General features: G+C 31.3%; 2 protein-coding genes across 2 annotated transcripts; both read left to right on the top strand.

The window, feature by feature from the left end:
* The first annotated feature begins 118 nt into the window (after window positions 1-118).
* On the top strand, window positions 119-2,035 carry LOC102660306 (uncharacterized). Its single transcript, XM_006576023.1, has 2 exons — window positions 119-1,548; window positions 1,825-2,035. Exons 1-2 carry the CDS (start codon window positions 119-121, stop codon window positions 2,033-2,035), a joined length of 1,641 nt encoding a protein of 546 aa, XP_006576086.1.
* Window positions 2,036-19,190: 17,155 nt separating this feature from the next.
* On the top strand, window positions 19,191-23,164 carry LOC100783618 (eukaryotic translation initiation factor 2 subunit beta). Its single transcript, XM_006575392.4, has 10 exons — window positions 19,191-19,393; window positions 20,190-20,239; window positions 20,464-20,572; window positions 20,673-20,728; window positions 20,845-20,899; window positions 21,035-21,123; window positions 21,614-21,759; window positions 22,149-22,291; window positions 22,467-22,552; window positions 22,956-23,164. The coding sequence occupies exons 2-10, from the start codon at window positions 20,195-20,197 to the stop codon at window positions 23,031-23,033; spliced, it is 807 nt and encodes a 268-aa protein (XP_006575455.1). The 5' UTR covers window positions 19,191-19,393; window positions 20,190-20,194; the 3' UTR covers window positions 23,034-23,164.
* Window positions 23,165-24,462: the final 1,298 nt, after the last annotated feature.

Here is a 24,462-nt window from a genome sequence, read left to right as displayed (position 1 = left end):
TGCAGGTGTTGCAACTTCGACAGAAGCGTGGCAGATTCTAGAAAAATGCAACGAAGGCGTAGAGCAACTAAAGAAGGTGAGACTCCAGACGATGTGATGACAATATGAATTTATGCAAATGGAGAACAATGAGAAGATAACTGAGTTCTTCAACAGAATCATCTCCCACACGAATGCGATGAAAAATTGTGGTGAGAAAATTACAGATCAAACAATTGTTGAAAAGATTCTGAGAACTCTCAATCCCAAATTCGACCACATTGTTGTAGCCATTGAAGAATCCAAAAAGCTCAAAGATTTAAAGGTAGAAGAACTTCAAGATTCTCTTGAGGCGCATGAGCAAAGACTTATTGAAATAGGTTCAGAGAAGTCTGGTGATCATCAAGCACTGCAGGCTTATACTTCAAAAAGAGGATGTCATAACTTCAAAGGACATTTTAGAGGTCGAGGTCATGGAAAAGATATCAGAGGTGGCTTTGGAAGAAACAATCAAAACCAAGATCAAGGAAAGATTGATCAAGATCAACTAGAAAACTCCAATAGAAGAGGGAACTACAATAATTGGCGAAGAGGAAAGAAAAAAGTTGATAGGAAGAGGCTCAAATGCTTCAATAGTAATCGAATTAAGATTGATCAAGATCAACTAGAAAACTCCAATAGAAGAGGGAACTACAATAATTGGCGAAGAGGAAAGAAAAAAGTTGATAGGAAGAGGCTCAAATGCTTCAATAGTAATCGAATTAAGATTGATCAAGATCAACTAGAAAACTCCAATAGAAGAGGGAACTACAATAATTGGCGAAGAGGAAAGAAAAAAGTTGATAGGAAGAGGCTCAAATGCTTCAATAGTAATCGAATTAAGATTGATCAAGATCAACTAGAAAACTCCAATAGAAGAGGGAACTACAATAATTGGCGAAGAGGAAAGAAAAAAGTTGATAGGAAGAGGCTCAAATGCTTCAATAGTAATCGAATTAGGCACTTTTCTACAGAATGTACAGCCCCAACAAGTCACACAAATCATCAAGGGAGTCGGTTACACAGAGATCATCATGCACACATGGCTAAAGAAGAGAATAAAGCAAGCTCCAAGGAGCAACCTTTGATGCTAATGATGATCACTAATCCAGAATCTTACATCAATAAAGTATGGTACATAGATTCTGGGTGTTCTAATCATATGACAGGGCATCGAGATTGGATTATCAATTTTAATCCAAAGAAGAAGAGTACTATGAAATTTGCAGACAATAGAACCACTCAGGCTGAAGGTTCTGAAAATGTACTAGTCAAAAGAGAAGATGGAAGACAAGCAGTGATTACAAAAGTATTGTATGTTCATGGAATGACCACTAATTTGATCAGCTTGGGTCAGTTCTTGGAGAAAGGATGTTCAGTGAATTTAGTTAAAGGTTTTCTAGAAATGCATGACAAAGCAAAGATACTAGTGATGAAAGCTCCATTGGCCAAGAATAGAACCTTCAAGGTAAGTCTAAACACCATTGAATCTCAGTGTCTTTCCGTTGCAACTTTGTCAGATGATTCATGGTTATGGCACCTTAGACTAAGCCATTTAAATTTTAGAGATATGAGCCTCTTGAGATCCAAAGAAATGTTAACTAGTATCCCTCCAATTAAAATTCTTAAGAAGATATGTGACAATTGCTTAATCAGCAAACAACCAAGGAATTCCTTCAGCAATTTTACTACTTCTAAGGCTAGTGAAATACTGCATGTTGTTTACTCAGATATCTATGGACCTCTTGACACTCCATCATTAAGAGGAAATAGATAGTTTGTCTCTTCTGTTGATGATCTGAGCAGGAAGGTGTGGCTCTACCTAATCAAAGCCAAGAGTTATGTGTTTAACATCTTTAAATATTTCAAAGCTCTTATGGAGAAACAATTTGGAAAGTGCATTAAAATTCTAAGAACAGATGGTGGAGGTGAATTCACATCTGGTGAACTTGAAGGTTTCTGTAAGGAGCATGGTATAGTTCATGAAGTTACTGCTCCTTACACTCCCCCAAGATAATGGCATTGCAGAAAGAAGGAATAGGACAATCTTGAACATGGTCAGAAGCATGCTTAAAGAAAAAAATCTTCTTCACAGTTTCTAGGGTGAAACAACTATGACAGTTGTGCATGTTCTGAATAGGTGTCCAACCAAGAGGCTTGACTCATGGTTCCAGAAGAAGCTTGGTCAGGAAGCAAACCTTCAGTCAAGCATTTCAGGATTTTTGGATCCTTATGCTATAGGCATGTTCCTGATCAGAGGAGAAAAAAGTTGGATGACAAGAGTGAGCCAATGATTTTTGTTAGATACAACTCTACTGGTTCATACAAACTATACAATCCAAAGAATCAGCAAGTTCTATTTAGTAGAGATGTCTACTTTGATGAACTAAGCTCATGGGGAGAGTTTCAGCCTACTTCTGAGACAATATCAAAGATTCAACTTGAATTGAAAGATGATGATCCAGTAGGAGAGATACATCAATAAGTGGTCAATAATGAACCTCAGATGGTGGTTGATAGACTTGCAAGAGCCAGAAGTTTTCCCTTAAGACTAAGAGATGATCATGTTTACCCCTGATAGTGTAATTACTGAGGATGGTAATTTGGTTCAGCATATGGCACTTATGGTAGACATGGAACCTATTACTTTTGAGGATGCTATCTCTAAGGAAGTATGGAGATCAGCAATGGAGGAAGAATTGAAGAGCATTGAGAATAATGATACCTGGGAAATGGTAAATTTACCTCAGAACAAAAAGGCTATTGTTGTTGAATGGGTTTTTAAAACTAAACTCAAGCCTGATGGGTCGATTGCCAAACATAAAGCTAGGCTGGTGGCTAAATGATTCATGCAGCAGGAAGGTTTAGACTATACTGAAGTATCTGCTCTTGTAGCAAGATTGGAGACTGTAAGATTGATTGTTTCCCTGGCTAGCTGGAGAAATTCGAAATTGTGGCAACTAGATGTCAAGTCAGCCTTTCTAAATGGGCCACTTGATGAAGAAGTTTTTGTGGTACAACTTCTTGGCTTCATATGTAAAGGTAAAGAACAAAAGGTTTTGAGATTGAAAAAGACCTTGTATGGCTTGAAACAAGCACCTAAGGCATGGAACAAAAGGATTAACTCATTTCTCACTGGTTTTGGCTTTCAGAAATGCTCAATTGAGCATGGTGTGTATATCAAAACAGTAAGTGAAACTGAGATTGTGGTGTTGTGCTTGTATGTTGATGATTTTCTCATCAATGGTAGTAGTTTGACTGCTATTGAATCACTCAAGCAAGGATTGAAGAGTGAATTTGAGATGATTGATCTGGGCATTCTATCCTATTTTCTGAGGATTGAATTTGCCTACACCGAGAAAGGCATTTTCATGCATCAAAGGAAATATATCTCTGAAGTCTTGAAGAAATTTAAAATGATGGGTTGTAAACCAGTAGAGACTCTAGCTGAATTGAATGTGAAGCTTGTGAAAAGTGAAGATGAGGGCTCTATTGGTGGAACTATGTTCAGGCAGATTGTTGGTAGCCTAAGGTTTATTTGTCACAGCAGGCCAGAAGTGGCTTTCAGTGGTGGTTTGGTCAGCTGGTTTATGAGAGATCCTAGACAACCATACTTGATTGTAGCTAAAAGAATCATGAGATATCTGAGAGGAACACTCAGATATGGTATTTTGTTTCCTCATCACACTAAGGGAGATGATAGCCTACACCTTGTAGCCTACTCTGATTCTGACTGGTGTGGTGATCTGGTTGACAGAAGGAGCACCATGGGACAAGTTTTCCTGCTGTTAGGGTCTCCCATATCCTGGAGTTCTAAGAAGTAGACAGTAGTAGCATTGTCCACTTGTGAAGTCGAATACATTGCAGCCTGTGCATCTGCCTGTCAAGTTTTGTGGCTATCTTCTCTACTTGAAGAATTGAAGGTGTTTACTGGTGAGGCAGTGGATTTGTTGGTAGACAGCAAATCAGCAATTGATTTGGCTAAGAACCCTGTGTCACACTATAGGAGCAAGCATATAGACATCAAATTTCATTTCCTCAGAGATCAAGTGAGCAAGGGGAAGATCAAACTTCAGCACTGCAAAACTGAGAAACAACTTGCTCACATTATGACTTAGTCCTTGAAGAGTGAAAGGTTTAAGGAGTTGAGAGAATTTTTGAATTTTGTTAGTTTGTAATTGAGGTGTTAGAAGTGATTCTAACCAATAGACAGAATTAGTTAAATAAAGTCAATTTGACATATTATCATTTCTAGCTATCAGATTGATCTTTAGTTGTTTGCTATGCTATAAATACCAACCTTATGTTAGAGTGTAATACAACAGAAAAAAAAATAAGAATATTTTTTCTCTCACTTTTTCTATCCTTTGCAATCCGTATGTGTGTGTTTGAGTTTTGTTCTTGCTTGAACGGTGTTTAACCATCAAATTTATAGTTTACATCCAAACTACCGTATACTTTTTTTTTCTTTATTAAATTGATTCAACATTGTTAGTCTATAATTGTCTGGCTCTATAAAGTTTGATTTCCTAAACATGAAATCAATAAAGTGAAAAAATATAGATAAAGGAATACATGATGACCTATTTACAACTTCCAATCTTTCTCTAAATTTCTTTCTGTTATATTTTAAAAAATCAATAAAAAATTCGTTTCTTTTAGTATCCTAATTATATTCTATTAGTCGTTATATTATACAATGAAAAAAAAATATGTTACCTGCAATATGATCTTATAAAACTGAAACTTAGTTTTAAACCCTTAGATGTATTGCAAAATTTATAATTTATTACTCGCGTATAATTTTATAGAGTATCATTTAATTTTATATGATCAAAACATTTAAATAATTTATACAATTATTTACTACCCATGCAAAAACTTTTTATTCTAAAAAATGGATTATAATCGCCGTTCTTTTCTTTTTCTTTCTTTTTTTTACTTTTGCAATTATGCACGTTTTTGTGTGTGGTGGGCTTAGCCCCTTTTCTGCACAAAAAATGAAATTTTTTTTGTGTGACATATATCGTTTAAACTTATATATTAAATTAAAATCTTATTTTTCATTCTTTAATTAGTTATGCAATTAAATTTTTTAATTTAAATATTTTTATTCTTTAATTAATTATGAAATTAAATAACTTTTTTATTTTCTTAATTTCTTATTAATACGTTTTTAATAAACATTACACATACTAATATGCTTAGAATTTGTTTTTTAAGATAAAATAATATGTTTACAAATTACCATTAAAATAATATTACACTATTTTGATTAAATTTTTAAATTACCTTTTTTTCACCTTTGTTATTAATAAATAACAATGTATTTTAAATATTCATACAATACACAAAATACTGACAATTTAATCTTAAAAAAACTAAATAAAAACTTTACCTACTATTTACCTGCAACTTCTGATAGCATCTTATCTAGAGATCCAGATCACATATATAAATTAGAAATAAAAGCTTCAATATATGGAAAACTGGAAATCGATATTTTTAACTATATTAAAAAAAAAATCTTCCCAGAAAATATTTATAATTGTCATCACTGGCCTCTATACCCTTTAGTAAGATATCTCAATCTCAACATCTTGATTGGGCCACTTCAGCAATATCATGTCACATCCCCTTTTTTTATTTTTTTTTTTACTGCAATTATGGTTCCCTTGTCCCCTCCTTTTTCAGTTTTTACATGCGTCAGAGAAGAGACCAAATCTAAGTTTGATTGACCACAGCTTAAAGACAACAAGTAGCAAAGTGGGCCCGTGAGCCCACAAGTAGGTGGCTCCATAGTTAATTACAATAATGGCGGGTGGGCCCAGCAAGCTGCTTCGTGCTTGCACATAATGGCCTCTCAAATGGACCTTGGGCCCCACCCAAATAAAGCGTTACCGGGAGCTAAGAGGCTTCCTAATAGTAGACACTAGCAAGTTTCAAAGGGTGCTTGGACTTTTGGTTGGTCACATAAAATGCTTATTAGTTGCATTTATTATAAGATGTGTCTCTTAATGAATCTGCTGACAATCATGTGAAGTTAACATTGAAGATATGAAACATGGACCAATTCTATTGTGGGAAAGTAAAATATATTTTTTTTTACAGTATTTCTTTTACTATTGTCACCACTGTGCACCACCATGTCTCCATTGCCGGCAACCACACCCTACTTGAAAGTTGAAACCTTTGCGCTCTATTGTTCATTGAACTTCAGAGGTAGCAAGATTAGACAAAAAGAGAAGCTTGATGAGGAACAAATCTAGGTTTTTAAAATAGCTGAACTTAAGTAATTACTAAGTTTTTTCAGTTTAGTGATGTTGACATATTTTTTAGTAAAGTATATGGAAACGCGAGTTCACATAAGTGGACTTTACAGTAATATTCTATGATGACTATCTGTTGGCATTCCCAACGTGAGCCCCCAAAGAAATGGACGTCTCCATTGCCATTCTTCTGCACATAACTCGTAGCACCAGAAATCAAAGACTGAGATTCATTTTAAGAAAAAAATTTGAAAACCCTTCCCTCACCTATTGGGTATTGGCTTCTCTTCCTCTCACTGTTCTCTTCCCTTCATTGTTACGTTTCCTTTCTCATTCTTACTGTTCTCTTTCCAGTTTAAACATTAAAAATTAAACATTTCATTTAATTTGATATTTTTAATTATTTAATTAATTGAGAAATATTTTTAGTGTATAATAGTATTATATTTGTTATATATATATATATATATATATATATATATATATATATATATTTGTAAATCATTATTCAAATGATATTCTGTCAAGTATATTCACCACTAAAATTTTAAAATAATGAATGTAATTTTTCATATTTTATTTATTTTTATTTTGAGTTAAAAAATATTAAACTATACTAAATTTCTTTTAATCGTCGTACCGTTTCAGGTATTGGTTTAAATACCTTGCTTGTATTAAATATTATATTGTGTAACTTTAATTCTTGTTTAAATTTTTTAGTCTTCATATTTAATAAAAAATAATATATTTTTAAAGATTATAATATTAAAGATTTATATATAAACTAATTTTAGAAGTTGAAAATAAATTTCTTTAACTCATTTTTATTTTAAAAATTGCAAGTATTTACAAATAGAGAAGTTCATATTAGTTAACTCATTTTTATGTGTGCCTTTTTAATCTTTGACTGTGACGCCATTCTTCTAATCCTTGCACATTAATATACTCGGATTCCTTACGTCGATGCAGGACCTTCTGTTTAACATTTCAGCCTTGTAGTGGATCTGATATTCTGAATAATGAGTTGTACCACATAGTTTCTTTTATTTTTCTTGTTTTTTTAATTACAAATTCAATGGATATGCGCTATATATTAGTGTAATTTTGATATTATTAACTAATTAAAAATTACTTTTGATATTTTTAAGATAATTAAACAAATTTATCAATAAAAATACCAGTGTCACACTCTTTTAGACATAATATTATCATTGTAGTACAAATTCTGGTGAATCTCCCTTTCTCTTTAATGAGTCTCTTTTAAAAAAAATTATTTTTAATAAATTGTAATTAATAAGGTGTGTGTTAAAACAATGCGTTATTACCTATTAGCATTCTTTTAATGAGTAGTTTGTAATTACATCATAATAAAAAATTATTTTATATCAGTATTATAATAGAGATTCAATCCTTGATGCATATTAACTAAGAAATTAACTTCTTTGGCTGAATTAAACCTCCCTTGATGTTTTAGCACATAGGTGTGATCAAGATAACAAACAATTCCTGTGATAGATGAAGGGGGTTTGCTTATTAAAGATCTTCTTTTGTGAATTAATCAACCAATAGAGGAAAATAAATCCCGAAATCAATGGGTTAAAGATATTAAAACTTGAAAGGACGTGAATGGGGTTGATTTGGTGTGTCCCACGGTTGGTGACCAAAACAGATACGAAGTTGAAAAAAAAAACCCTAAATATGACGACCCACCGCCCTATACACTACGAAGCTGCCATCCACTATCTTCATTTTTAGCATTATTATTTTTTAATCTAAAATTACTAGTATTCTATGGTCTTAACGTAGGATTTAAGTGAATCCATATTATAGCACTATATTACAATTTGTGTACAATAATTTGGCATTATTAAATGCTCTCACACTGTTGAGTCCTTCTTCTGAATATTAATTCATTTCTTCTGGATGTTGATAAGAAGAATAGAAGATACTTGAGAAGAGTGTCCTTGCCTGATTTGGTAAAACAGATGCTGACAAATTTTAGTCCGATAATACCGTCTGACCGAATATAATTGAATTGTGTTTAGACTTAGACTATGAATAATAAACACTAAACTATGATAGAGGTTGATATTTTAACAATTTCAAAAAACATTATACTATTACCACGGAGCGCGTGAATGATACCCTAGGGTATGCTTGTTTTATACGAGAGAAATAATATTAGAGGTAAATTGTATATTTTTTTTTATGAGATCAATACTTTTTATATTTTACTTTAATTCAAAAAGAAAATTCTTTTTATTTTTTCTATTTTCTTCGTCTAAACCAAACACATATTTAGTGTGAAAAAAAACATTAAATATATGTATAGATTTTGTTATATATAATTTTAACTTAATCCTCGATTATCACTATATACTTTATTTATTGAAGTGTATATTATATTTATACTCTAGAGAAACTATAACCTTATAAAACATCTTTTGGTTTTAGTTTTCTTTTTTTCTTTTTTAGATTTTATGATATTAAATGCCTAAGTTCATACATTTCAAACATCAACAATCTTTATGCAATCATGATTGTACAAAATCTAAATCTAATACACTATCCTAAATTAAAATATGGAATCAATTTATGTTGAGTTAAGAACCTGGTACTTTTTCTGTAAAAAAAAAAAAGAACTTGTGTACTTATTTTTTCCCATAAAATATACTTTTATTTAAAAAGACTCGCAAAAGTTTTTATTCTATTTGTTTATAAATTTTTTGAAAAAAATAGAATTAAAAAAACATATTTTTAATTATTTTGAAGAGCTATTTTTCAACTGTTCTAAAAGCGATTGCCGTTATAACTAATTTTAAAATAAAAATTACTTTTTACTACATAATTATAATTAAATAAAAATCTATTTATAATTTTCTAAAAAAATTCTTTCAAATATTTTTAAAAAGTTTAAACAAAATGAGGAGCCATTGCCAACATCCTATGTCGACTTATCTACTTTCTTTTGTTGGTTTCTTGATTCAGTTGATGGATACATTTAATACTACAAGACAAAGAGACAATAAAGTTTAAATTGCATGAACAGTTCTAGAGGCTGCTTTTGCTAACCATCTATCAACTTCACGACTTTTTCATTAACCATATACACAAAAGTAACTTCTAATTTTGTTCTTACATTTTTATCTTCATTTCTAACTTATAGGTTTTACTCCCAGGTGCATACACAAAGACACAGTTGTTCATACACATATATAATTTAACAATGCAAGTTGGAGCAATAATTCTTGTGTTTTTTCTCCTTTTCCCCCTCCATCATTTAAGTTAAGTCCTAAAGGACTCGACCCTTCAATCTTCTCATGAGCCTTTATGTTTTTTTAACAGGGTTGGAAAGAGACTTTTCTTCCTCATTTCTATCACTGATTCGTGCATTATTACTATCTAGAAGGAGGCAGTAGGACCAAAATCATACATGGGTGTGCGACATAATTACCCCTGTGGTGATATGTTTCTACGCTTTTAAATATTTTCATTGATGGGAGACCCAACTATCGAAGCAAATAGTACATTTTCTTTTAATTCAAAATTTATTTTCATATCATTATGTTTGTACATTTTTTTGGTACACATAGATATTTTTTTTAAAAAAATCAATTATGCTCAAGATTATAATTAATAAAATTCTCTCTCAAAATATCTATTGCAGTTGATGCTCAAGACTTGAATTTGGATTCGACATCATAAGTTAAATGGAAAAAAATGTTACCTGAGTTGATTTATGCATCAAGTATATATTTATACAATATTTTTTTACAATAAAAAGAGAATTAAAAAAAAGTGTGTATTAAGATGATTGATGTGGCTAAAAGAAAAAAAAAAGAAAATCAATTATAAAAAAGTATTGTGAAAGTGTGATATATGAATAATAATGCTTTTTTTTAATAAGCAAAAGATATGAATAATAAATAATGTTAATATAACTAATTTTAATTTTATGGATTGCTTTGATAGCGTGTTTGGATTTGAGTTCCCGATCCACCACATCTTTCAAGTTTTTTATGTCCATAATTCTCAATTGACGCAAAAACAAATATTTTTTGCTTCAGTTGTATCCATGTTGACGATAAAAAACGCCAAACCAAACACATGCTATGAGGCTCTAAAGGGGGCACCCTAAGAAATGAGGGTACAAGTTGAGTAGTGGAATCACGTAAGGCAATGAGGGGGGTAACTACAAAAATGAGAAACACGGTTGTGATATTTTACATACAAAAGTTAGGAACACGTTGATGGAGTAGGCATCATGTGGCTTATATATATACAGTCAGTTACATTCACATGGTGATAATTGCCATTCACTTGACAGTGTGATGGCTAGAAAACCCCACTGCCTATTTTCCCTTCCCAATTAACTTGCTCTGCATTAATGATGAGTATCTGTGTGATGACAACGTTTCAACCATGGAAATTGGAATAGATGCCACATTTCCCTTTTGGGAGGTCACCTATGTGTGGCAAGTCCCTTTATTTTTATTGCATGGGAATTTTTTTGGTTTGTGTTTTTTATAAAGCTTGGTGTATATTGTTTAAACAATTTTTTTGTTGGTATGACTAAATTGTTCATGGGGTAGGGTTGATTCAAGGTCTCTCTAAAATTGAAATTGAGAACACATTAAAGTGTAAAACCAGTTCATCTTCGTTGGGAACACGTATCTGGTTAATTCAAGAATCTTTCAGAGCAAAAGTTCAATTGGCAAATGGGTAATAATTTAACAATGAAAACTCTAGAATAATTGTTGCGTTAGCCTCTGACAGGGCTAAGGGAGTCTGGTTGATGTTTTACAACTCAATTTTTTTTTTATAAAAAAAACTTGAACTCAAAAGGCTACATGATAGTTGATATATGCTAGTACTAGGATTAACTGTTATTTTCGTCCCCTAGTACTGGGTTCAGGTGATTTTGGTCCCAAAGTTTTTAATTGTTTAACTTTTTTGTGTGCATATTTTAAAAATTGGTAATTTAGTTCATTTATTAAGTAGTCATTTAATTATTTACGGAGCTGTTGACCTGATTCTGGGGTTGACTACAGCTACTTCATTGTGAATTAAAATCGGGCCCGGCAACCACAAGGTTATTGAGACAGATGTCTCAGGCCCCAAATTGTCTAGGGTAACAACTTTTTTTTTTCATTTCATTAATAAATCAATATTGTTAATTCAATTTATTAGGAGATAAAATTTGTTTTGATTTTATTTATAAGATATTTGAGGCTTGGTTTGTCTTTAAATATTGACACTTCTTCCAACAAAGATTCAAATTTTAGTTTCCTCCTTGTGTTAAATATACAAAAATTACTCTTTTTAGAATATACGAACAAATTAACTAATAAAAAATTGGATACTAAAATCAATCAAATGATGTACTAGAAAACCAAAAATAAATAAATGAAACCTTAATATTATGTAACATGAGAGGAAAACAAAGGAGATATTTCTTTGATAATAGAGATAGAAAATGAATCGCTCGACCTGATTGTATCCGACAAGTCAAGGTATTTGAGCCGAACAAATTTCTTGTGGGTTCTATATGTATTGCTCAATCAAAAAAATAAATAATACCAAGCTAAATAAGTTTGTTTATTTTTGGACTTGTATTTTATGGCCTAACCTAGCCTATCAGATAAATTGCCCTAGTTTTTTTCAAGCTTGAATTTCAAGGACATAACTTTACCTTATTAAGAAGCTATTGGAGTTGGATCACCATCATTTTACTACCTCTATTTGGCGGTATGATCTATTTTCAACATATGTAACGATAGAAAGGAAATTACTGAAAAATAAAATGTTTGTAGGCATTAACTTTAAGCGATTCGATTTTGGTTGAGGTAATGGGCAATTTATTTAAACTTTAAAAATGATTCTAAAAAAAGTGTTTTTTAAAGGTGATTTTTTAAGAAGTTGGTAGCTAGGAGTTTTTCTTAAAATAAAAGCAGAAAATTGTTATTTTTTTTAAAAGAGAGTTTAAATAAAAACATCAAAAAGAAAAAAAAAACTTAAACAAACAGACCAGTATATATTACTATTCAACATATTTCAAAATTCATGCTAAACTCAATTTTAACTATCGATCTTACTTTTAAAATCATGCTTCATTTATTGAACTGGAAAACAAATAGATTTAAAAAAAGCAGTTAGTTATTATGTATATCTACTGGCACGGGTGAAGGAAATAAGAGCAAATATATAGAATAAAATAATTTTATTATTTCATTACATTTGAATATTTCTGTAGATGATAATAAAATACATGCACAAAACTGGATTAATCTAGTTCGACAAATTGAAGGAAAAGAAAAGGAGGGTACTTGATAGAATAGAATAAAATACATCCTATCATGTTTCACTCTATTTTATTCTACTTCATCTAATTTCTCTTGGTCAATCCAAATATACCGTAAAGATAGGAAGATTTAGTGAAGAATAGGAACAAGCTTTTTGTGTTAGACAAAACGAAGGAAGAATAGAAGACAAAGTAAAGAAAAGCAATTGCAGATGATTTTTTTGATTAATACTTTTTACTACAATTCTTTAAAGTTCAAGCTAGCCAAGAAACCAATTGTCGCCGTTGCTCTTCACCAAATCATTTATTTTAAAATCATATAGAAAAGAAGAATTGAAGACGTTTTCCACTACACCTTCTTTTTACAAGACCTTGTACATTCTCATTGGCTATCTCTTGTCAAGACAATACAGACTAAACACCATATAATGGAACCAATCAACTCAAACATTTAAAATGTTGACTTATTGTTGAGCACATGGAATTTAACATTTAGTGTAATTTGAAAGAAGATATAGGCTTAAATATTAGATTATATTTTTTTAGTCAGAGTATTATTAATGCAGAGTATTTATGAATGCTTGAACATGATATTTTAGCTAAGAAAGTTAAATCCAGTTTCACTTAAACCAATGACTCAATAATAATATTTCCTTATCTCAAAGTAAAATACTGTTCAATAAAAAAGTGTTTAAGAGGAAAAATTAGAATATTAATGAACGATTTATATATAATGATCCGGTCATGATATTAGGGTTCAAAGGGACATAGAAAATAGTAGAAAGTGGAAATAAGTCTAATAGCATGTCTTTATCCTCACGCAAGTGCACCAAACACTATTCAAGCGACAAAGACAAAATGTTCAAAAGTGCACTAAGTAGAAAAATTCCAAAGACCAATAACCTTCCATATCACCCAAATTTGTGGTTATAAATAATTTAATAGTCAGTTTCGGTGAATAAAGCCATCACTTGTTCCGAATAAGACAAAACAGCCGGTAAACGTGATTAATTAATAAAGTGAATAGAAACATAAACAAAATCTTGCTTAGGGGTCTTTTGATAGTACTAAAACCTATAGCCATAGTTTCCTAGAAGTCTCCTAGTCTTTTCGTCCTTAACCTATTCTCTCTGTGTTGTCCCAAATTCTGTTATTTTCTGTTGAGGGCATTTGAATGCACAATTTTTGTTAGGCACACTAGTCAAATTTAGAGAAGAAATTTATAGATTGACTAGGTAGATAAGCTTGTTCAATATGTCACAATTTCAATTAATTCATTGATGGGTATACGTTTTGGAGATCGGATTGGAGAATAGGCGATTGAATGGGACATGGGAAAGAAGAGGGAGCTGAATCTTAAACTGGGCCTTTGGTTTACCACAGATTTGGTCTTCCAAGTCAAGCACAGGTCAATTCCACACAAATTGATGATTTTGAAATTCCAAATGCCCCAATTGCAAGTTTATGGCTCTACACACTCTAGAATCTAGATATTAAGTTGGAATTAGAGACTAATCTGAGATTGTGATCTTTATTCTTTATTGTTCACCACATGTCTTTCTTTGGCGGGCTTCTTGATTGCAATTTCTCCATACTTTTCATTGTTTGTGTTTTTTTATATTGTACAAAACTTATTAGAATATCATTGTATTTATTTTGGATAACAGGTTGTGGGTGTCTCTCATGTTTCAATCACTAGGTAAAAAAAAAATTAATTTCACATGTAGTGGGTGATTGTCGTTGATCCAAACTTTTTTTATACATGATGAGAATTAAACTTGAAATCTTCTACTAAATAAATTGTTTTCACAATTATAAAATGCATAAATACTTTACACCATTATATAGTGGTATTAATCCAAAGGGTTAGCATATATATTATTTTAGGTTTAATTATTTGACTTATTTTCATACTTTTATCAAAATTTGACTTAAGTTCCTGTATTTTGTAATTGGGTTTCTCAACTTTTATTTATTTTTAATTTTAGTGAATCTTTCCATGTAAATGTTGTTATGAAAAATTAACCACATATATCTAATTAGAGATGTAAACAATAGATTAATGCTTTTGAATTGTATTGTAAACACAATTAAGTCAATCATGAGAAAATCTTTGCTAATCAATTCAACCTAAGTACTTTTTCAAAAGTTTCACAATTGTTGGTCGATATCAAATAGAAGAGAAGACAACACAAAATGTTATTTGATATGTACTAAACTTTAACTAGATTTATATTTTTTTTTCTTTTCCTACTTTTATATCTTATATTATTCTCATATATTCTAACTATCAAACAAAAAGTCTTAAAGGTTAATAGAAAGATACCTTGAGTTAAAAAATAATTAAAATCAATGACAGTTTGACCTATTGAAGTATTGAACCAATTCATTTTCTCCAGTTGTATTTTCTTTTTCTTTTCGATTTACTTGGAATAGTAGATTAAGTGTGTGTTTTGATATCATTGGGTTCCATTAAACTCACATTCATCACCAGTCAATACTCACTTTGCTTGTACATTTATACGTTGAAAATATAAAACTTCCATTAAACGGGTTTCCAAGCACATCCTAAAACTCATTCTATTCACATATCACTTTTTTATTCCTTCACATTCTCTATTTTTTTTTTTATCTTTTAAAATGTTGTTTCTAAAATGTATTTTTTAATTTATATCTAGAAACTAATTTTCAATATATATATATATATATATATACATATATATATATATATAAAGAAAATGCAAAATAAATTTCCGGTAAACTAATCAAGGGAGTTCCCCTTTTTTCCTTTTTTGATATTTTGTTTAGTTTTTTAAAAGGGAAAATGGTCAAAGATGTTTTTAATTTTATTTATTTTGGCATGCATGGTGTATAGTCAACGTGGCTAACAATATTATACAGTTTCCACATTTTTTTTACATGTCAATTTCATGCAGATAAATCACCGTGCTCCAACAGTAAGCACCAATTCTTCTACTCGCAGTTTCAAAATCTTCTCTCATCCTTTTTTATTCTTAAATTTAACCAAAAGTATAATTATAATTTCAAATAAAATTTACTTCTTTCTTTGCGGAATATATGATTTACTTTAAAAGGTGCAATTCACTATCATATGTTGTTCTATTTAATAGTTTTAAACGGGTTTCGAAGGCTCAAGAAATTGAGGAACATCATCACTTAAATTCATATTTGAATCTCACTTCTGATTAAAAAAAAAATTGGATCTCACTTTACAAATTAAATTATATAAACTTTTTTAAGTCCAGTTATACTTATTTGCCTCCACTTTTGTCTTTATTTTAATTAATCAATTTATTTATTCTTTTTTACAAAATTACTGTGCAGATATGTTTGTAATAACTGTAGTACTGTACTTCAATTATATTGAATAGGGTTTCTTTGCATGTGCACACTGCAGACTCAAGTGACTAGGCTAGCGTGTGAACACTAAAGCCCATGGTCAACACCATTATTTTATAACATTTTCAAGTTTGAAGTGACTACTATTGTGTCAATACAATGGATCGATATAGCGATTAACACATGTAAAGAATTATATTATATTATTCATAATTTTTTATAATATTATTTTTATACTAGATAATTTATTTCATTTTTTTTCTCTTTTTTTGAAAATATACAAACTTATTATATAAATATAAGTTTTTATATAAAACCAAAGTGCTAGACATGATCGAGTGAGGACCATATTTTTTTTAAAGAGTGGAGACCACAGTTACTTAAGGTTGAGTTTTTGTTTAATCACGAGGAGTACTATTAATACTTTTATCAAGTATGTGGATTTGTTTTTTTCCCATAATTCCTCTCACTATTATACATGATACTTCTAATACAAATTTTTTATTTAACACATGTTTGACCTAATATTTATTTTTTAAAAAATAGAATTCTGAGTGAAATTTATTAAATAATTAATAAATTTGAATTATTTTACGATCCATGATCAATTTTAATTAAAAATAAGAATATATTATACAAACATTTCCCTGCTTCATTGCGTTCTAACTTATTAATTTATTCATTTCTCTGGATTAGTTGACTGACTTTTTGACTCAATAGTGATTATGTGTCCGAAAATGCACCGCTAGTACAGATACCATGCATGCAATTTTTTAGCCAGAAAAGTCTATTAATCAATTAATATTATCTCATGATCATAAAATAAAGCCAGCGTTGACCTCAATACTACTGCACTGTGATATCATGCCGTATATGTTCGTAATATTTAAATAAACTTTACAATTTTAAATTTCTTAATTAATAAAATCATATATAATTTGATATGTAACTCGTTAGCAACAAATAATAGAAATTACAGTATTTATTCCCACGAGCATCTGTCATGCTTCATAAATCATATAATATAAAAATCATTACCAGAGACCTAAAAAAGAATGATATAAATAAATAGGTCTAATAAGTCTAAAAAATACTCTCTAAATTCACATTCTTACCTCTTCGATCTCACAAATATATAATTGGTTCGAGTTTTTTTTTAATGAAGGCCAAAATGAATATAGAAGCTGAGCCTCTGCCACAAGGTGTGGAGAGATCAGCACAAGAGAGAGTATACATTCAGCAATGACAAATTCAAATTCAGGACAAAAAGATATATAGCAATAAGTACTAGACCCGCAGATACATATTACACCTCACGGATCCATGAACAAATTAAGAATGTCCTTCCCATCTGAGACACCAGACTGAAACAAGAACAAGCCAATTGTCTTCTAATTGATTTGATACCCAATGGTGTAGTTCAGCTGACAATATCCGTTGAATTTATGGGAAACGACTTAAATTTGGTTCTTACAAAATATACTTTTGGAGAGTGGTGATGAACCTTAGGTATGACTAAATTCTGAATCGAGTAATTAATAAAAAAAAATCTAATTGATTTGATTCAAAGCAAAGGTTGCCAGCGGCCATTAGTAGAACGAGAATGAAGCATGGGTTCCCTCAATTTGCTTTCAATCAGTTCCATAATCTAAATTAACTTGTGTTTTAGCACCTTCATACAAGGCTGAGTCTGGTTGAAGATTGCATCGTTCCTATGCAGCCATAGTGTCCATATTCCTGCAGTCCGTCCACTTGCTGAAGGGAGAGGTTTGAGTGTTAGATTTCGATCTTTTAAGTATATTATCGGAGATTATATATATATATATATGAGATTCTCCTAAAATTTCATGCCTTATAGTGGTGCTGAACAAAAATAATTAATTATATGAAAAGAGATTAATTAAGAAAAGGAGAATCAATAATTTATATATATATATATATATATATATATATATATATATATATATATATATATATGTGTGTGTGTGTGTGTGAGGGAGAGCAAGCATTTTAGACACTGTTCGTGATGCCTTTTGGACTCATAAACTTATAAAAAGGTTTGGGATTGAAAAGCAGAATGTCTGAACTAAATAGTAATAGACACTGTCAAAATTAGTTAATGGTTAACTAATTTGAGAATAAAATAATATTAATAGTTCTATTTTGTTTCCTGCAAACTGAAAACCAATTCAGTCAAAGCAAAAAAAAATAAAAATTACACTTATCATACATATATATACAAATCTTATTCTTATATTTAACAAAACTTAACATATTGTTTGTATATGTGAGTTTAAAGGCATAAGATTTAGAAGATTGAAAATCGATTTAATTTTACCAACTGCAACTTGTCTTGTGATAATGTTTATTTGAGTTTGACTTTGCGTAGGTTTGACCATAGAGTGAACCCTTTCGGTGAATCATGGGTTTGTGAGTTGTGACGATTTCTGTAATTTAATTAATTTTTCTTAACGCTTTCTTTAGTAGAAACTAGTGACTAGTTATGGCCTTGTGGTATGCTTTCTTTGCCTTTGGTATCCTTTATTTACGACGTGTTTTCCTTGTTTCTTTTTGTCTTTTCACTTTCTTTAAGAAATAATAGAAACACAAATCCGTTATATGATCGTGTTTTTGTTATTTCTAGAATGAAATGAAAAAAAAAAAAATAACAAATGTGTAACGGATTCATGTTTTCATAAGAATATATATCTTTTTTTAAAAAAGTTGTAAATCCTTTTGCTAGGGACAAAAACAAAGGGATTGAACTCAATAACAAACTCCTTATAAAATATATTAGCCAAAAATTTATTATAATTAATTTTGATCTAATAATATTTTTTTTTACATATATAAATTTTAAATAAAAATCATAGATTTTATAAAAATTTATAATGTAAATAAATTAATTAGTAGATTAAAATTAATTTTCATAAAATTTATTATATAAATTTACATGTGTATTAAATATATATTTAAAATTTTAATGTTATATATAACAATACTAATTATTGTATAACATAATAAATGTGTTAGTTCAATTGGTTAGAGCATTATACTATTAACCCTGAAAGTCACACTCTTATTTTTATGGATTACAAATCCATAAACTTATTCTCATGGATTACGAGTATGTTTACCAGCAAAATACTTTTAGAGTTTATAATAATTTACTGGGTGTACTAGCTGCACCAAGCAATTACCAATATATTATTTAAGCCCTTAATTCAAATTCATTAGGCCCATTCAGAGGGCCACGACGCAAGCCCATGCACCCTCATTAATGCGCAAAAATAGAAAAAAAAAAAGAGAAAAGGATCTGCAACGCATTTTGTATCTGAAAGAAAAAGAGGGTTCTCATTTCGCAACCATCGGCCGCACTTACTCTTGTTCTCAAGGGATTCGATTTTCTCTGCACTCACTTCTAGGGTTTCCTCCGCGCTATCAGGTTTCTCTTTCGTTTTCGGTTATCCATTTCTTTAATTTCTTTCCTTTTGGTTTTTGCTGGCTGATGTTTTCGCCCAATCGGTTTCCATTGAAATTTGCGTTCTTCACTCTTCCATTTCTAAAATCGGTGTTTTTTTTTTTTTGCGTTTCTTTCTCCTTTTCGAGTTATCCGATTGAATGGGTGTTTCTGGAATCCGTTCGTCGCACCGTTACGGCGTGTTAGGTGTTGATTATTTAGGGTGAAACAATATTTTTTTTAAAGATGCGTATAACACATAATAGGCTAATTCAAAGGCACTCTTGTAGTTGCGTATAGATCTGTGGTTTTCGTAACTTCTGTAGTTGATAGTTCCTCCTGCTACTCGTTCTGGATTTGATAATGTTGTTGTTTTGAAGTAGCGTAAGATTTTTGCACATTCACAATTGAGGTTCTGCTTTTTTGTTGTGTTAAGTCAGGTTGTACAATTTGTTTCGTTTTAGTATTCAACTGTTCAATTAGCAAGGTTCTCTTGCGTTTTTTCTTTTTAACTTATTTTTCCTTTTTATTTTGGATTATTGATACTGATATATAGCATTTTCGAGTTTGGGACTTTTCCCTGATAGAAACTAATAGTGCTATTCGTTTCCCTATAATTGATAATTGATGCTGTTTTTTTTTTAAAATTTTTTTTGGAAAAAGTATGATTTAGTAATATGTTTCCTTAATCTTCTACGTCTTTCTCTTTTATCCCTACTTTTTTTTATATCTTTTTCTATTTCTCCGATCATGTACGAACTTTATATTACTTGTGTTGCAGCAATCATGGCCGACGAAACACCAAATGAGATGAAGGAGGAGGTTCCAGAAGTGAGTTCGTTTCCCTGTTAATTATCTGTAACTTAAGTAAATGATTTCCCACTGTTTTTCCTTAATTGGGCGTAAGGTACCATAAAATTGGGTTTTAAAAGTTCTGTTCCAATAAATTATTTGTTATGATGGTCTTTTGTTGCATATTTCGGTCACCAACCTCCTTGCCACTTTAGTATGTTGTATCAGTATCATCTTCTGATGCCCTAATTTGTAAATCACAGATTGTTCCTTTTGATCCTACCAAGAAGAAGAAGAAGAAGAAGATTACAATTGTAGATCCTGCTGATGACCCTGTGGAGAAATTGGCTGAGAAGACAGAAAACCTCTCAGGTATGCAAAATAAAACAAGCAATTTCTTTTTGTGGTTTTGTTTTTGGTGCTATCTGCAAACTGTGCTTATGCATGATTCCCATTTATTTTTCACTTGCAGTTTCTGAGGGGGTTGAGACTGCATTTGCTGGTTTGAAAAAGAAGAAGAAGAAGCCTGTAAGTCATATTTATGCTTTATCCTATTTGCTATCTCTTGATCTTGAGAGTTTGAGTTTTTCATGTAGCTAGTTTTTTTTTGGAAGCAATTTGACCCCTGATGTTTTTGATTGTAGGTTGAAATGAGTAACTTGAATGATGAGAGTGGAGATGCAAATGAAGATTTGGATGGTGAGCAGCATATACCTGTGTAAATATTTAGTGTCAATAGTGGACTTCGTGATTGTTCTGATTGCAAGTAGTAGTATCTTGAGGGATTTTTTTGTTACCGAACACTGAATATTTGATATACTTTTTCGCTTTTAGATCACCCTGAAGATGATGAAGGAGAAGTGGTTGCTCCCGAGGCTCGCTATCCTTGGGAAGGGAGTGATCGTGATTATGAATATGAGGAGGTTTGTTGTTTTTTAGTACTCTTCTGCTATACTGCTACAGTGACCTCTCAATTGAAAATGTCGATGGGAAACTTATTTTATGTTGATTATGTCCTTATCACTTGGTTGAAAAGTGCTTCTGAGCTGATTTTAATTTTTATCCATATTCGTTTTGTTCATCTGCCCTTCTGTGTCTTCTCATTTGTTTTTAGAAGGTTGATGATATTAGGGGGTATTGATGCTTTAGGTTCTTTTATATGCTTGAAAATTTTAATATCATAGCATTTTATATAATGATTTATGTGTGCCTTGGTGATGCATCTAAATATACAGGAAATTGTGAGTACTTTGTCCTTCTTGGATAAAAAAATGTCAGTTTTGGTAAACCTTGACCCTTAAACCATCTGCATGGAATTGTTATTTATATTTTACTGTTATGTCTTTCCTTGTAAATTGTCTGTCTCGCCTACCATACATCTCTCTTCATTATTCTGATGCTTTTTCCGTGCAGCTTCTTGGCAGGGTGTTTAACATTCTACGTGAGAATAATCCAGAACTAGCTGGAGATCGGCGAAGGACAGTTATGAGGCCTCCTCAAGTTCTTCGTGAGGGCACAAAGAAAACTGTGTTTGTCAATTTTATGGATCTATGCAAAACGTATGTTTAATATTTTATGCAAAATGCTTAATAGTACAAAGTAATGTGATGAAAGTTGTTTCACAAAACACTTGGGCTTGTTTCTGTCTTTTCTCTATTTTCTTTTATTTTTGTTATTCACTCAATGAAATGTAGACATGCTGTTTTGTGATGTATGTTACAGAATATTTTCTTACTGTATATGATAGGAACCATGGTTTTGCCAGGTTTGAGACATTTCTACTAATCTGTTGATTCTATTCAGCTAATAATGATTGTTACCATTGGTTATTTATTCCTTTGTTGACTGTATGTGTTCCCCCGCGACATATTTGTCTGCATATAAGAAAGTAATTTTACATCATATATGTTTCCCTCTTGTTAATGTACTTTTACACAATCTTATATAGGATGCATCGGCAGCCAGACCATGTCATGGCTTTCTTGCTTGCTGAATTGGGTACAAGTGGCTCCCTTGATGGACAGCAGAGATTGGTTGTAAAGGGAAGGTTTGCACCAAAGAACTTTGAAGGAATTCTGCGACGATATGTCAGTAAGTATTTGTTTTTTATATTTGATAATCTGTTGTGGTTTCAGAAATAGGTTGGAAAGTATGGAACAGAGTGAGCCTAGCAGACATGAACTTCAAAAATTCTCCCTTGGCTATTGCTTTTCTGTCTATTTTCGGGCCATCAGTTGAAGTTGATATACCTCTTTGTTTTTTTCAGATGAATACGTTATTTGCCTTGGGTGCAAGAGTCCGGATACTATACTTACAAAGGAGAATCGTCTCTTCTTTCTCCGGTGTGAGAAGGTGAATTTTTTATACACTTTTGCTTGGTTCTCTTTTAGTACCTATAGTTTTTAAGCCAAGTGTCTGCCCTTACCCACCTTGCGATAAGCTCCTCTCAAAGGTGATGGTTTCTTTTAATATTTTGTTTTATTTATGATCAATTAGTCTATAAGGGATTTTGGTTGGTAGTTCATTCAATTTGTGGTCAAGGATTATGGAACTTTATCTTAATGTTTAAGGATTATTTTTTGCATACTTCTCGAATCACTGTTTATTTTGTGAAAGTAGTGAGATCCAAAATGATTGAAAGTTGCGTTTGTCTTATATCTGGTAACAGCACTGCCAAACGTGAATGTGTTGTGGGCACTCTGCGTTCTGTCATTAAAAATCCTATAATACTGTTTTTTTTTTTTTTTGCTTTCAGTGTGGATCAGGAAGATCAGTTGCTCCAATCAAGGCTGGTTTTGTTGCTCGTGTTGGCCGAAGGAACACAGGGACATAGTCCCTACTTTTAATAAATGTAATTGGCTGAGGATATGAACCTTTTTCTTAAAGTTTTGCATATTATATGATGTCTCTCTTACTCTTAACTCCAATTGAGTTTGTTGCAGTAAATGGTATCTTTTGAGTCAATATTGTTATATCTTTTTCTTTCGGTGCAAGTGAAAATGATTGTCACAAACTAATCATTTAGGAAATCCCGAATTTTAGTTCCATTTAAGCTTATACTTCGCTTTTTAGAGAGTCTAGTATTAGTATGATTTGCATAAACTTTCAAGTCTATTATTCATGTGGTGGTGATGGGAGTGTTTCATAATCTTCCAATTTTATTGATTCACAGAATATACTTGACACCCAAAATAGAAACCTCTCAATCTCAACAAAGAGCAACCTGTAGGTAGTAAATAACTCAAATTTCAACGTTCCCTTCGTACAGCATCCCCGAGAGAGATTGTAATAAATCAGATCCGAAACTTCTTAGCCTTTGCACCACTGTTTTGGTTTTTGCATTATATATATGCATCTTTGTGAATATATCCAGTGATTTGTTTTGCGGACAGAGTGAGCCAGTGAATCCAAGATTCTACTAGCTACATTTTCCTCCCTTGTGTATTCTCAACAACCAAAATTAGCCATGTAATGAAAGTTAACATTATAATGGTCTTGAGTTTAATTAAAATACTTTTACATTGTAAATATTTTTTACTTTGTACAATTATAATGGTCACGTGTATTAACATTATTGACTTTTTGCAATTAAGAATAATTAATATATACATTGTTAATATTTTTTTTTGTATAATCATTCAATTATCTGCCTTGTACCATAAGTTTGTTTCATTTTATAAAGTCATATAAAAATGATCTGTAATTGATTGACATTATTTATTTCTAAAATTACAAGACTCTTATTTTTTCTTTCTTTCACACTGTAATAAGATTTAATATCTATTATTAGTCTCATTATATTAAATGATGATGTGATAAAGACAAAATGTTATTATCAAGTTTAAATATAAATACGTAGTGAAAATAAAATCATGTTATTATTTATTATTTATTATTTATTTTTAAAAAAATTAAATTATTATATTTCATTAACTAATAATTTTTTTTTTAAAAAAACTTCCTAGTCTCCCTCTTCTCACCCTCCAAGTTTGCCATATTTGCCGTTGAGGGCCTGTTGGCTTCCGTGGCGAACGCGTGGCACGATTCCTCCACGCCCTGCATGTTTGCCACAAACGCTGCCACCTTGATCCTCGTGGCGAGGCGGATCGCGTTGCATGCCTTCTCCAGCTTCTCTGGCACCGTGCCAGAGAATGGAGACCTGCATGCCCTCCACTGCGGCGCAGTGCGCCAGTGCCAGCCCAATGCCGCTCGATTCGCTTGTGGCTGAGGCGTGTGGAGAAGGAGTTGGTGGCGTCGCAGAG

The sequence above is a fragment of the Glycine max genome, chromosome 2 (assembly GCF_000004515.6).
Source record: "Glycine max cultivar Williams 82 chromosome 2, Glycine_max_v4.0, whole genome shotgun sequence".
NCBI classification, from domain to species: Eukaryota; Viridiplantae; Streptophyta; class Magnoliopsida; order Fabales; family Fabaceae; genus Glycine; species Glycine max.
This window is presented reverse-complemented; position numbering and strand designations above follow the sequence as displayed.

Bases quoted from the DNA above. Each gene is read 5' to 3' on its own strand.
- LOC102660306 (XM_006576023.1), top strand. From the start codon at position 119: ATGGAGAACAATGAGAAGATAACTGAGTTCTTCAACAGAATCATCTCC. The intron at 1,549-1,824 runs GTTATGGCACCT...TGATCTGAGCAG, and splicing joins ACTTTGTCAGATGATTCATG to GAAGGTGTGGCTCTACCTAA.
- LOC100783618 (XM_006575392.4), top strand. From the start codon at position 20,195: ATGGCCGACGAAACACCAAATGAGATGAAGGAGGAGGTTCCAGAA. The intron at 20,729-20,844 runs GTAAGTCATATT...TTTTGATTGTAG, and splicing joins AAAAGAAGAAGAAGAAGCCT to GTTGAAATGAGTAACTTGAA. The intron at 20,900-21,034 runs GTGAGCAGCATA...TTTCGCTTTTAG, and splicing joins TGCAAATGAAGATTTGGATG to ATCACCCTGAAGATGATGAA.